Source organism: Coccinella septempunctata, chromosome 1 (genome assembly GCF_907165205.1).
Source record: "Coccinella septempunctata chromosome 1, icCocSept1.1, whole genome shotgun sequence".
NCBI lineage: Eukaryota > Metazoa > Arthropoda > Insecta > Coleoptera > Coccinellidae > Coccinella > Coccinella septempunctata.
Genome location: NC_058189.1, coordinates 13,740,660 through 13,755,876, shown reverse-complemented (window position 1 = coordinate 13,755,876; position 15,217 = coordinate 13,740,660). Strand labels below are relative to the sequence as shown.

The 15,217-nt window shown below is 33.9% G+C and overlaps 1 protein-coding gene across 2 annotated transcripts in view; it reads left to right on the top strand.

Moving 5' to 3' along the window:
* The window catches only part of LOC123321584 (UNC93-like protein MFSD11), a 38,737-nt gene that overhangs the window by 5,493 nt on the left and 18,027 nt on the right, over window positions 1-15,217 (top strand). For both annotated transcript variants that reach the window (XM_044909268.1, XM_044909259.1), the window contains exon 2: window positions 8,997-9,166. In XM_044909268.1, coding sequence (XP_044765203.1) covers window positions 8,997-9,166 — 170 coding nt within the window. The remainder of the gene's footprint in view (window positions 1-8,996; window positions 9,167-15,217) is intronic.

Below are 15,217 nucleotides of genomic sequence, written 5' to 3'. Positions count from 1 at the left end.
ACACATTTAGATGAAAAAAAAAACGTAAAAAATTCCGAATCCTACCTGACGAATTTTTTCGAGAGCTCGTTACAATTCGGCAAATGACTAACTAATTTTTTTTTTATTCAATTGGCTATAAAGGGTATTGTATGGTGTTTCAAGTACCAGTCCCAACTTTAAAGATTGTACACTCTGTAATATAAAAAACCTCAATCAATACATTATAAGATTATAAGGTAGTTGGTCTAGGTACCTAAGGTTTTCTACGTCTCAAAAGGCAGAAAATTATAGAAATTGAATGTAATAACTTGAACCGGTAGTCATATTTGATAGGTAGTATTCATGGAAAAATAGAGGGAATTCAAACGTATTGACATAACTCATCTAAAACTTATTTGGATATTGATTAAGTTGGATGGTGATAAATACCTATATTTTCATAATATTCTGTCGGACAAAGATGATGCTTATAAAAGAATTGAGCAGTTTTCGTAACATTCAAGAGCCGGAATGAATTCATGTTGTCTTTTCTTCTTTCCAGAAAGGTCACTTGTTTGTTCTTATTGATAAAAGAGTGGAATGATGCCTAATAAAAATGTCTACTCGGAGGTCGATAAAGTGATCTGGAATAACCGGAATTCCTCTCGAACATGGCAAATCCAAAATAAGATTTAAGTTTGATTTTTGAATCAATAAACAATACATTAATGAGCTTCATTACTTTTCCGTTAATTTCCATGCTTCAAACAGGTTTTCATTATATTTTGCTGAATTATAATAAGCGTGTATGTGGCAAATAATAGAGGAAATGTTTGGAACTGTCATTTTCTCTAATGGTATAATCAACTTAAGTTAGCTGAAGATGGACCTGTATATATGTACGAAACATGTCAGATGTGGATAAATTCGGTGGAATAAGAATTAGTGCCTTCATTTTGATATATCTAACATGGACATTTTATCCAAATTGATCTCTCAAATTGTCAAAAAATTATTTGTTCATCAGAAAATAGAAAATTTTCACTGAAACGAAAGGAAAAGATTTTTCCAATATTTTTCAAACGTTTAGAAAGCTTATGAATCACCGTTTCGAAATCCATCGTTGGTTCGAGATGTGATAGCATTCAAAGTTCATTTTTATTCGGTAGGTATATAAATGGAATATTGGGTGGCTATTGTTTATGATTTTTGGATCTATTTTTTTGAATTATATTGATAAAATGAACCATGGAAAATCCACTCCATCACTCATTTTACCTTGCATCATCATTATTATCTGATATCCTAAACTTTCGTTGATTGTTATCTTGTTTATAGAATGTATTTTGTCCGGATATTGTTGCATTTATATTATAACCAAAATATCGCGAAAGCAAACTTTGAAAATTTCACATATTGGATCATTACTTCCTGGTTATTTTTCGAAGTATTTCTATAAATTCTTCACTGTACTGCCTATGGCCTATACCTACTTTATTGAGCTTTTTGATCATTTTGAGAGGTGGGGTGGATTCGTGATTTTGTGTGTGTTTTATCCCATTCCATGGTCGATTTTTCAAGATTGAGGAATAGTACATACACAAACTCATATGTTTCTAATAATAACAGTGCTGTAATGGACTATTAATTCACAATTAACGCAATTTCAAAGTAAAACGTATTGGTTGAAGTATTGGCAGTGTTCAGAATGAGAAATGCGAAACATAATTCCTTGCATTTCTTTGGAGCTAGGCAAATGGTTTGATAATAAAATCGTGTATTAACTTATGTTGAAACAATTTGTTTCCGAACGAAAGAGAAATTTTCAACATTTTGTGTTCAAGAGGAATTATCAATAAATTGAATGTTTTTAATGATTATTGTCATTATATTATATTTTCACACAAGATGCGTTTATTCTACAGCGTGTATCTGAATGACATCGAAAAAATGAAAGGGGTGATTCTTTGAGGAAAATTAAAGTGGGTAGTGGTATAAAATTTTTTGAAAAAGCTCCCCCTGGAAATGTTACACCCCAACGAAGATCAACAAAAAAAATTGTTTTTCATTTTTATTATATTTTCCTACGGAACTTTGTGAATATCATTGGTCAATGAAATTGCACAGCATTTGTAATTTACTCATGTTGGAATATTTTTCAACCCTGAAGAAAGGTTTGAAATAGTAAGCCTCTAAGATATTTTTTCTCGCGATTTTTTTTTTTGATGAAAATTTTCCGTTAAAAACCTTGACTAAAAAGCTCAATTCATATTATAACTTTTTCGTTTTTACAAGTTTTTCGACACAAGCATTTACGAGAAAAACATAAATGTACATATTACAATCTCATGTTAAATAGCATTTTATTGAACAGCGTCCAACCAAATTAAAATTCTACCATAGGTTAAGACTTTTGCTACTAAAATAATAGCTTAATGTACAGGGAAAATATAAAAAAAAATTTTGTTAAGCTTCGGAAGGGTGAAAATTTCCGGGGGGAGATTTTACAAAAAATTTTAAACCAAATCCCACCTTAATTTTCACCACAGAAACACCTCTTACATTTTTTCTGTGTTCATTCAGATTCACCCTGTATATCAATGGTTTTTAAATGTTTTTGATATATTCTCAGATATGTTTATCAGAAATTCAGAAGGGGCTTTTGAAGTATTGTACACGTCTTGAAGGTGATTAGCAGTTAGCGGCTAATTCATTCAAATTGAAGAAAATATCTGAACAAGACGCATTGATTTTGTTTACTTCTTCTTACGTATTATCTTTTGCCCACATGTACATATTTCTTTTCGAATTTTGAGCCAAAGATGGTATAAAAATTTTTAATATAATCATAATAATTGGGGGGCCGAAGAGGGAAATTCGGGATTTACTCGAGCGTGTCAGATTAATATAAGGGGACATACCTTGGACCCTGTAGAGTACCTCTACCAAAAATTAGACCTGTATTTAGGGGGAATTGTCTAGGACAGCCTGTCAGAATAGTAAAAAAAAACGATCATTGTACATACTCGAGCGTGTCAGATTAAGATATATGTGGTTAATTACATGTATACAAGTATATATTCTCTTAATCTGACAATTTAAGCGTGTCGAAAATGTGTGGGAGGGCGCCAAAATTGCAAAAAAAAACGTCACGTGTACATTCTCGAGCGCGGTGGCGTTTTTTCTTAGTTTGAAGTTAATGATTCTAGAATAACGGAAAAAATATAATCTGACAGTTTTAGAAAGCCGAAACAATAAAAATTGGCCATAAAGGTCACAAAAATCAGTTTTTTTGAATTATCTCTTTCCATGGGCTTCGAAGCTTTTTCACATTCATTATAAAAGTTGTAGAGCATAACATTTTCTACAAATTTTGTCCCAAGCAATTTTTTCTACGTTCAAACGTTTTTGAGATATATGGCGATTAATGCGAGGTGTTTAGCGATACATGCTGAAGCGAAAATTCACTCGTTGGAAAAAAGTACATTCTAAGGTTCAGTCACAGACAACACAAAAATTTTCGTGACTAATTTCGAAATTGTCATCATAGAAATACCTTGTCATTTCGACAATTGTAGATTAAACAGGGATTCTCACGTCACGTCCAAATTGTCAGTCCCTTGAAAAGTAGCTTCCTTTGGATCCAATTAACATTTCCTCCAAAAATCTGACACGCTGGAATTTTTTTTTTTGCCATTTTCAACTCTTCCGTACGGCCAATTCCACCGCGCAAACTGCCAGATAAGCATTAATTCATTATCAGAGACACGTAGAGCATATACAGTATCTTAATCTGACACTCTTGAGAATGTACACCTGACGATTTTTTTTTACATGTTTGAGACCCTGCAGACGCTTTCCCCACCGCTGAAAGTGCATACATCATAGACCCTTTTTTTCTTTCTACCATCTAATCTTCAAAATCCACTAGGTCTCCACGACGCTCGAGTAAATCCCGATATAGCATCGTCAGCTCCCCAACCATAAAGATTAATACGCAATGATATAATTATAATCAGATTGGCAAACCAACTCATCATATTTTGTCATCTCAAACTTATAATATAGGTACTATTTTCGTTATGGGTAATGGTGAAAAAAATACAAAAATTATATATGTAAATTTATTTTCAAGTGAAAGAGAGAATTTGATTATATTTGGTGGGTTCTGTATTATTTATAAGCAACTCACAAGAAAAATGAAATTCCACTGCCTTTTTTGTACCCCCTGTAAAATTATATGCTGAACACTGCTTTGCCATCGTGAAAAATTAGAGGTAAATAATAATTTCAGTAAAATTACGATAGTAATACGCACAAAAATATATAGCAAAATCCAAATAAAACTAATAAATTCACCGATTCCCGTGTAGATTCGAGAGAACTTTCGCCTATGTTTTTTCCGGTACCAGCTGATTATCTTCTATGTTTGACTTAATACTCGATGCTTCTCAGTATCTCTAGTATCTCACAAACGTTGCCGTGAGTCTCTTCTTCTCCTTCCATGGGTTGTTAGTTTACTGCTTAAGACCAGTGACTTTCCTTGAGCGAGAATAGTTCTGAAATTTTTTGGCTGCATGCTCATAAACAGCATTAATTTGCCATAAGAAGAGAGAATTTCACATTCAAACGCAAATGCTTTCATTCTCTCTTAGCCTCACAGATAAGAAAGTGAAACAAGTAGCTAGGTAGTTATCTATTGGATCAATTCGATAGAATGCGTAAATTTAAAAATGCATATTGGGGAAATAATTTTTGTTCTTGTATAATGTATAACCGCTTTGGTGATGGAATTCGCCGTTTTCCTGAAACTCCAAAACTTCTACACTTTCTAATACTCATTATTATTTTGAAACGTTTTTACTTTTCGCCTTTGCTCCCATAGCAACAAAGTAAAAATAAATATTTCCGAATTCAATAGGCGATTTAAAAGGAATCTCTCATTACGCTGATTACGAAAAATAATGCTTTTCCTAACTGGTTGCACAAATAACTATTCGATTACTTGAGTATCCACTTGGGGCTCGATTCTTGAATCTGTTGGAATTGAATCTTATAGGAACATGACCCCTATGGTAAAAAGCATTGAAAGCAGTTCCTCTGAAATGTGAAGGGATATGTTGACATTCTAGTTCGAGAATACAGAATCTAAAATTTTAATTGGAAATGTACCTTCTTCATCTTCTTTAATTTAAAGTTATTGATTGGGAGACAGATGATTTGACAGTTCAGCGATAATTTATTTCAATGGTAACTGCGTTAATTAAAATACTGGTTTAATTTAATTTTTGATCATAAAGTGCCAGTTTTCTCGACAACGGTTCACTTAACCCTCTAATACCCAAGTCCGCCTTGAGACTGGTTGCATATAAGTGGATACAAAATTATTCTGCCCATGTCCGCCTTCAGTATAGGTTCATTTTGTGAGAACAGGTGTTAATGTAAATCAGTTAACTATTTGCGAAAAAAAGATGAAGATTACATAAGCTAATTTGAAACTATAAGGAAATAATTATAAAAAAGGAAAAAAAACTTGGGCATTAGAGGGTTAAGAGCAATGAACACATAAAAGCATAAAGAAGATAAAACGCATTGGCGCATCAGAATTTGCTGTGCAAATGCAAATTGGTCCAGTGGTGTAAAAGTTGGGGAGTAAAACCTTTGTGTAAATTCAAAATCATCCATTTGAAAAACGGGAGTTGGATTGGTTTGCGGCTAAGGGGTGGCTAAAGGGTGGAGAAAAAATATTAATTTTATTCCAGACCTTTTATTTGAAAATTTAGAAAAACAGCGGATTGAACAAGCTCGCTTAAGATCCCGACTGATGCGAGTTGTTTCTTTAATTTTCAGCATAATAATCTAATAACGACTTATAAGCTCCTTGTAAGATCAATTCAGTCAATTGATTCTGAACTACTTCAAAATGTTATATGACATACTCAACAAATCTAATTTCAACCCTAAAAGGTCCCCAGAAAAATCTTTTCTAAGGGAAATAGGGCGAATGAGAACTTATATTATGTTGAGAGAATTAAAGCAATGACAGAGCCAGTTGCATCAGTCTGATGGTAAATTTTTCGTCTGCAAGGAATGAGTTGAAGGACGTGCATTGCGGTGGTTATACACTCACCGGCAGAATAATCGATCCACTCAATAAATCGATGAAGTTTGTTCATTCATAAATGTTTTATTTTGAGTCCGATTCGATTGATTTTTTTTAATTGTATGTTCATATGAAATCTACACAATCTTTGAATTTCAAAATAATAATGCTTACGTTATTTTATACAGAGGGACGAAATCTGTTTTCTTACTCTAACTTTGGAATTACCTGTGGAGCAAGTTGTTTCAACTTGTGATGTCTCATTTTATCATCAAGACACAGCTCTTCTTTACAATTTCATTCTTGATTTATTACATTAGCTTAATTTTTAAGAAAGATACAGGGTTTTCAAAAAAACAATTCTTCTGTTTCGCCATGGCGATAACAGTACGTTTACTAAACGTAGATAGGTACCTTGTATATTTCACAAAAATTAAGCTAATGTAAGAAATAAAGAATGAAATTGTCAAGAAAAGAAGGTGGAACAACTGGAAAACTCCACAGGTGATTTCAAAGTTGGAGTAAGAAATAGTTATGAATAACAAGTTAAAATTTTAAAATAATTACTTAGGTACTTCCTGACATGCGAGATTCAATATAAATTGTTACATATGAGGAACATGAAAACGTTTTTTGTGAGAGTGACAATTGCATTTTTTTATAAATCAAATGGAAAATTTCGAATAATGAGTGATCTACCATTTCTGTTCAGATTAAGTAAATAACTATAAATCTGTTAATTTATTTATTTCACACGACATATGAAACTACAGATATATAGGGTATATTTAAAGGTGAGGCTTTTTTTTCGAGAGAAGGTGGAACAAGTCTTTCAAAAATAAAGCGTTTCACCAAAAATCACCTATACAAAACTTGACAAAGTTGAAAAAAAATTAAAAATGATTACTGAAATAGATCCTTATACGAAGTAGACTATTTGTTAGCTGAATTATCGCAAAGCAATGGAAAAAACTGATCGATTCGACCATGTGGTTTCGTTTAGGCTATTGGCACGTTCGAAATTTACGTTGTAATTTTTCTCACTATTTTTAGTAACTTACACGATTTCATGAAATGGCTCATTTCGATACTGACTGAACAGAAAAGACTTGGACACAAGTTTGAAAAAAAGAAAATATTATAATACTTCAAAATCTCACCAATAAAATTCGTCTAAATTATTCACGAATTTTTTCACAATGGGCATTCCAATCTTCTTGTTCGAACATTCCAACAATCGTCGTAAAAATGGGATGAAATGGGGAAACATCATAGCATACATAACTAACATAAGCACTGCCTCGATTTTCTCCTTTTTTCACCCTAAATTGCACGATACAATAATTATTATTCTCTCAAGTGACCCGATGCCTTTAATCAGATGAGCTTGGTACTGAACCATTCATTGCCCAGTCATATGTTTATGTCCACAGTCCCGTACTTGAAATTCAATGAAATTTCGTCGAATTTCTAGGGGTTGTATCTCAGCCATCTTATGACGGATATTTTATATAGACAATTTGTGGTGAAACGACTTACTTGATGAGTTCTACCTTCTATCGAAAAAAATCCTCACCTTTGAAAACACCCTGTATATATAATTTTGTACTAGAGTGTTACAAACTTTCACAATCTGAAAATAATGAAGCTGGTGTAAAGAAATGGCAACAAGAGACAGATCCTGAAACCTGTTCCTCGTTCTAGATCTTATAGTCAACGGGGTACCATACATATCTTCGTATGATACATGAAAACAGCAATAAAAACCTCAGAAAAACTCTCTGTTTGCCCGTATAAGTGTAATGATAACGAATATGTGTGAGGAATAAGCTGAAATTATTATATTGAAGGACTTCTTCTTCATAGGAAAAAGTCCAAAATCTTCCTTTCCCTTCTTTTCCACCATGATGGTTGACGAAGTGAGAATAATCTGAAAACAAAAAAGAAAAAAAAAAACGAGAGGGGTATTGAATTTTAGAGGTATTTCTCATTAAATTGACGGATTTGAAGGATCAATAATCAAACCTTTATTGAAGAGATTTACACGAATTCCATTCTGATCGCCAACATTCTTTAAGGCTATCAGTCGAATAAAGAAATGTTCTATGTGGCATAATAGTGGATAACGTATTTTCGAATGGTATCCATTTTGATGGATTTTATTGCTGCAGATCTTATGAGCGATTGGAATTTATTCTTGAAAACTCTTGGATTAATCATAATTGAAAATAAAAGTACTTAAACTTCACAAAATTTTTAATGCATTCAAGCTCGACGCGTTTCGGTTATTATCTAACCATCATCAAGGGACAAAAATGTCAATACCACAAAATTCACATACAGTCTTTGAAATATATACAGCACACTGATGAACCCACAACAAAACTCTCCCGTGAAATCAAACAATACGAATTACTAAGCTGATTCCAGAGATATAGATCTTCTATATCTCTGGCTGATTCACAATTGATTCCTGAACTAAAGTGTGAAATTATTCGTGTCATTAGTGAGATAGAGCCTTAATTATGTCAAAATTTCATTGAAAATTTTATCAAAAGAGTAGACGTCTGTAGAGCTGCAAGAGGAGGCCATTTGGCAGATATTATTTATCGTACATAAATGTCATAACTGATACTTCAATGACCAATAAAAAGTTTTTGAAAACTTGCAAATTATGTGTTTTATTAAAAAAAAAACCGCGTAATTTGAAGCACCCTTTATATAAATAAGACAGCGTTAAGAATTCGAATATGAATGATGAACCCAAAAAAATTTCTTGAAGATCATATAAACATATTAATAAAATTTAATTGATAATTTTAATTATTTTTTAACGTATTTTTGACGAAATGTTTCCACTGAAGATTTTGTAAATTTTTAAGTACCGTGTATTATACATATTATGTTTGTTCCAATAGTTTTTTGCTTCCAGACTACCATTTTAAAGAATGTCCACACGGATGATCCGAACTTCACCGGCACCGGATATACAAGCCTGGCTATCATATATGCTGCTTTATCAATTTTCAACTGGATCTCGCCTTCTGCGATATCAGTTATGGGACCTAAAATTGCGATGCTGATTGGATCCATCACATATTTGTAAGTCGATTTTTACTGAATATTTCACTTATTGTATATTTACAGTTGTATTTAGATTTTAGTTCCATACATATTTGAAGTATTATTTATCAATACAAAATAAATTGTTTTCAACCCTATTGTGTCTTAGAGACTCAAAGCATCATACCACTGTTTTGTGAAATAAGCTTTAGTCAATTGGTTTCGTTGCAAATTTATGTAAATTCAGTATGCAGTTAACTGAGATGGAGTGCATAGCATTTTTTGTAGTAATCCGGTGCATCATGCAAAGAGTATTTCAATCAATAACAGTATGGTAACGTTAGACCAAGTATTACTTTAATGATGTTGTTTATATTAAACATTGCAAATTGTACAATTACAGAACACTGTACGAAAATAAAAAGAAAATAACAAAATAGTACAATATCAAAAGTTGCAATCGAACATGAAAATAATGAAAACTTTTTTACTATAAAAGATGTTCAAAATGTTGTCCATTATTTTGTAGAAAAAAATTTTACGTTTTGAAAAACTTCAACTTGAATTTCTCGGCAAAAAGATCAGTACGCAAAAGCTGCGTCTATTAATGAAGTAAAGGTCATGTAATGTAGGGAGAGTCCGGGAGAGTTGAACCCCTTTTCTCTCAGAAGCCACTTAAGTTGTATCTGTGGTAGCAACTCATTTTTTTGCTTGAAGATATCATGCCCAAATAGGTAACGATAGATAATAGTAGTAGAGTGTAGAGTGATGAACATTTTGAATACGGCAATTTTTTTTAAGAACCGAAAATTGGCTCATGTCTCCCCTACTCATGGGAGAGTTGAACAGGGGGCGAGAGAGACTTGACCATAAGTTTGTTCATCAGGAAAAACATTGAAAGAAAACAATTTCCAATGACCAACGATTGTCTATGCCAAGGTTTTCATCATCAGATGTATCAGCGTATGAAATACATATTTTCTATTTCAGAGTCAGTATCACTTATTGTCGAGATGTTCTGTACTTTTTTGAACCTTTGTATATTTTTTATATTTATTTCCATTATTAAATTTTCTTTTTTTGAAGCAAACTATTATATAAGCTCAGTGCGGGAAACTTGAACCCTATGTCTCCCGACCATAGCATGGATCAAGTCTCCCGCACTCCCTTTTAGTCTATTCAACAGATGTTTTCCTGAAACTACTTACAACTATTATTAAAAGGGCTCATCGTTTGTAAAACAATATTAATTCATAAAAGCAATAAAACTTAATAACACCACGCACCTATTCAACTTATCAGAAAATGTAACAAACAAAAATTATTCAATTTCTCACTTCAACAAAATCACGTTCAACCCTCTCACTCCCCGAACTGTCCTTATGGCGGCCAAAATGGAGCCGCCAGTAATTGTGCCTTGTTACGAGTATGTCTGTTTATGATACTGGTAGAGGGAAATTTAAATTTAAATATTTGAGGTGGTTCAAGGCTCCTACCTGAGCATGTCTTCTGGACTCCCCCTACATATACTGACGTTTTTACAACAATCAAGGAGAAAATTAATGACGGAGTGATGCAAAAACTGCCAAACCGGTGCATACAGCCCATACCTACTTTCGAAAACACTCTGGTTTGAAGACGCCCCAAGCCATTGATCGAAGGTTTGTCCGTACTATTTGTAGGCTCAGAAGTGGACATGCCCTCTGCCCCCAATATCTTAATGAGATCAGTCTCGAGGAAAACCTTTATTTTCACTGGGGCCAGATAGGAACTCTCGACCACATACCTACTATTCTCCTGCAGCAGACCCAATCAACAACTCGGAACATTCACTAGAAAACTTGGCAGAAAAACTATGTTCAATCAGCGCTTTCATTTGAACTATCTACTTTCCCTGGTAGCATGGAAGTGAATAAGGTAATCTATAAACACACGATATCTTTAAACCTGAAGTTATAACCCAAGCAGCGTTGTAAACATATTCCTCTGTTTTCGTTCTTCGTGTCCACATTTTCTGAGGCTCAGTGTTATTGTATGTGTATCTTTATGAAGAGCAAATGTCGCAATTATGAGCCCCCTGTCCCTATCGTTTTTTCTCTACTGATTTTTAAAGAGTTCTATCGCAGCGTTTTCTTGAAAAAATACATCTGCTGGTCTATGACTATAACGTCAAGACCATTCTAAGGAAAAAAAATTCCGAAACCCAAGGGCCGAATTCCAAAGGGATTTTATTTTTGTCTACAAAGTAATGTATAACATTTAGAAATTTTTTTACAGTAAATATTTCTTCATTATTTTTATGTTTCATTGCGATTCTTGCTATCGTAACTATTCCACTCTTTAAAAAAAAGGTGAAGTGTATGGCATTTTTTGAAAAGACAATCGAATTATCTTCAAAACAAAGTATCACTCAACCCCCTTTCCATTTAAGATTTTAAGAGTTGCTGTCATCATGCTTACAGAGTTGATACAAATTGATTGGAACCAACAACCAACCGTATAAAAGTCAGCAAAGTTTACCCATACATATTCGCATTTTTTCTGATTTTGTAAGGGGCCGAGATATTAAGAGTGGTACCTTTTGAAATTTACACCCTGAATGAGCGTTCTCATTATTTCAGCACTCGGTTGGCCATGAAAATTGACACACTGTACACTACGAAAATGTGGGATTATGACGCTTGTGCTTGTCAAAACATTTTTGGGTTTTAAATCATCGCTATGTTGTCTGTTCTACGTAAAAGTCTAAGTAATTACGTATTTTATTATAATGTCGAATCACTTCGAAAAATTTGAAGTCGTTAATGTTTGTTGTCCTCTTTGGCTAAAGGCTGAAGACGTTACATCAATTTCAAAAAAATCAACCTATAGATGAAATGCTGATGCAGTTGTAGAGAATGGGTATCTCTGGAAGAAATTAACGAATAATTACAAAAATGTTAAATTCTTCAACAAAAAGTAATCTTGCATCAATGAAAGTCAAAATAATTAAAGGAAGGCAAAAGGAAATTCACCTGTAAAGAAAAATTTCACATGAATTAACAATAATAAACAGGACAACTGGGTCGTATTTATTGCTGTTTATTTTTAATACTTTGATGTAATAATGATCATTATATATTTATTCATCCCTTAAGACATTTACAATGAATAGGACAAGTCAAATGAAAAATCGAAAAATTTATTTTCTAGAACTTATTCTACGATAACGTTAATCGAAAATCCTGTAGTCTCTAATAACTTTTCGCATTCGTCCACCCTGATGAAATTCTGAAATGGCTCCACTTTTTTGGGTCTTCCAATAGAATGAAATTTTTTGGAATCTTCTTCATTCTGATTGTGGAAACAATCAGCTAAAGTATAAGTCGTTTAGATTCAGATGAAACATTACATAAATTCGCTAACATTGAATATGTTCGCTACCGTCTGATATATTGTAGATATCAGATTTACCTATACTATTTGAATGAGCGGACCTGACTTCTAAATAGCACTACCTCAAACCCCGTCTTCTCTCTTTTTCAATCACTTTCGGCATTTTTGTAATATTAGTTGATATTAGTTGTGGCAACGGCGTTATGCCATTAACGACATTTCATGAGTGCCAACCTTACTCCGTTCTAGATACAAAAACTTGAGAAAATTATAAGAATTAATTCAGATGCCGACCACCCGCCGATACGAATATCGACAGGAGTTACGATCTGAATGAGCTAGCCAATATGCCATCGTCAGGGCCACCAAATAGAGTACGCTCCATCGAAGAAAAGCAGATGCTGACCATGGTATCAGTCTCGTTTGACCTCGTCAGAGCAACATAGCTTCTTCTCCGATGGACTAACGTTTGGAATTGACGGACCTTTATTCAATACTGGCACGTGCTATTGAGTACTATGCAGTAACTCAGAGCGCATATTGAGAAAATTATTTCATGGCCACCCGAGTGTTGAAATAAAAGTGAATGGAGTATACACGATGTGATTTTCAGAAGAGGGTGGATAACAAAAGTGAGCCTTGGGACACTCCAATAATTCATATTGAAACCATTCACGACCACATGAATCTTGATAATTTTTCATCCACTCGCTAAAACAGCGGCGTTACACTAGCAGGGCACCTCAAAGAATTTTTACGATTTCTATGCCCTCGTTTTGCTCTCATTTTGCTCCGTTTTGCTCACCACTCAGTTTATTTTGCTCACCTATATACAATGAGCTACAGACAATTCAAAGTGCCCTGCTGGTGTAATATTACACCTGCAGGGCACCTCAACAGATCTTTCCGATATTGGTATCATTCGAAAGCTCTCGTTTTGCTCCGTTTTGCTCACCAGTCCGTTCGTTTTGCTCATTTATACTTTACGAGTTTCTTGAGTAGAATTTTTTTTTTCACCCTAGCTTGTGGGATACCTGCGTTTTGCTCTTTTCGAATCTGCAATTAGTTTTTCTCTACCACTTACCGTTACCGGGATATAGATAATCAAAAGTGCCCTGCTGGTGTAATATTACACTAGCAGGGCACCTCGACGGATCTTTCCGATATTGGTATCATTCATTTTGCTCCGTTTTGCTCACCAGTCCGTTCGTTTTGCTCATTTATACTTTACGAGTTTTTGGAGGAGAAAAAAAAATTTTTCTCACCCTAGCCTGTGGGATCTGCGTTTTGCTCTTTGCAAATCTGCAATTCGTTTTTCTCTACCACTTCCCGTTTATAGATAATTAAAAGTGCCCTCCTTATGTAATAACGCACTATAGGGGGTCTAAGGAAGTACCCAACAAAGTATCCAATGACTGTTGAGTACTCTCCTTGATAGGATTTGTTTTGATTCTGTTCTTAAGGATTTGGGCAAATCAAAGAGTTGTTTTTTTCGTTTTTGTCATTGAAACATTTTTGCATCGCTTTTTCGCCCAAAACTGGACTTAACATTCGAAATAAATGTGAATCATTATTTTCGTCCAGATTGATGGACCACTTTTTCAGAATCCGGTGGTCTATCGACAATTTTCCCAACCAACTGGCTCTTGCAATATCGGCAAGAGCCAGCGAATTTTATGTAGGTACATACTACAATTATCAGCTGATATATTATTACCTTCAAATGAAAAACAACAAGGAAGCATTGCTTCACTGTAGAACTTCTGACTGGTGCCATCAGACCATCCTTTCTTTGAAAGAACTAGTGGACTTCTAGTACCTAGTCGTTTATAATTTCAAGTTAACATAATTAAACATCATTCAATTTTACACCTAAATGGTACTCTTGGTGAAACTCAATGCTGTAAACCGTTTTGGAATATTTTGATTTAAAATTTATGAAATACTAATCGATGCTGGTATAAAGGAATGGTGGGTAATGGTGAAGTTATTAATTATTATGAATTATAGTATGCATTATGTGAATCAAAATGTTTTTGCACCATCGATAAAACGACATGTTAAAAAATTGGGATGTAGGGCTCAACAGTCTTGTAATATTTTTTTTCTTCGACGCCCTTCAAATTGAATACGGATGCTGTTACGAAAAATTTTTACTGGAAAACCCCAATTATTTTTCAGTTTTCTACCTATCCTAGAGACGGGGTCACCTTTTTGTGAAACAACCTGTATATTTAATCTGTTGAGGTGCCCTCATAGTGTGATACTATATTAGCATTGCACTTTGAATTACCTATATCCCGGTAACGTTAACTGGTAGAGAAAAACTAGTTGCAGATTTGAAAAGAGCAGAACGAGAGCAAAACGCAGATATCCCACTAGCTAGGGTGAGAAAACAAAAATTTTTCCTCCTCCAAAAACTCGTAAAGTATAAATGAGCAAAACGAACGGACTGGAGAGCAAAACGGAGCGAAACGAGAGCTTTCGAATGATACCAATATTGGAAAGATCCGTTGAGGTGCCCTGCTGGTGTAATATTACACCAGCAGGGCACTTTGAATTGTTTATAGTTCATTGTATATAGGTGAGCAAAACGAGGGATTAAAAATCGTAAAAATTCTTTGAGGTGATCTGCTAGTGTAATGCCGCTCGCAAAAACTTTCTTAGAGACAATATGAAGATTCACGAATTTGGAAGCATTGCTTCGAGCGAATG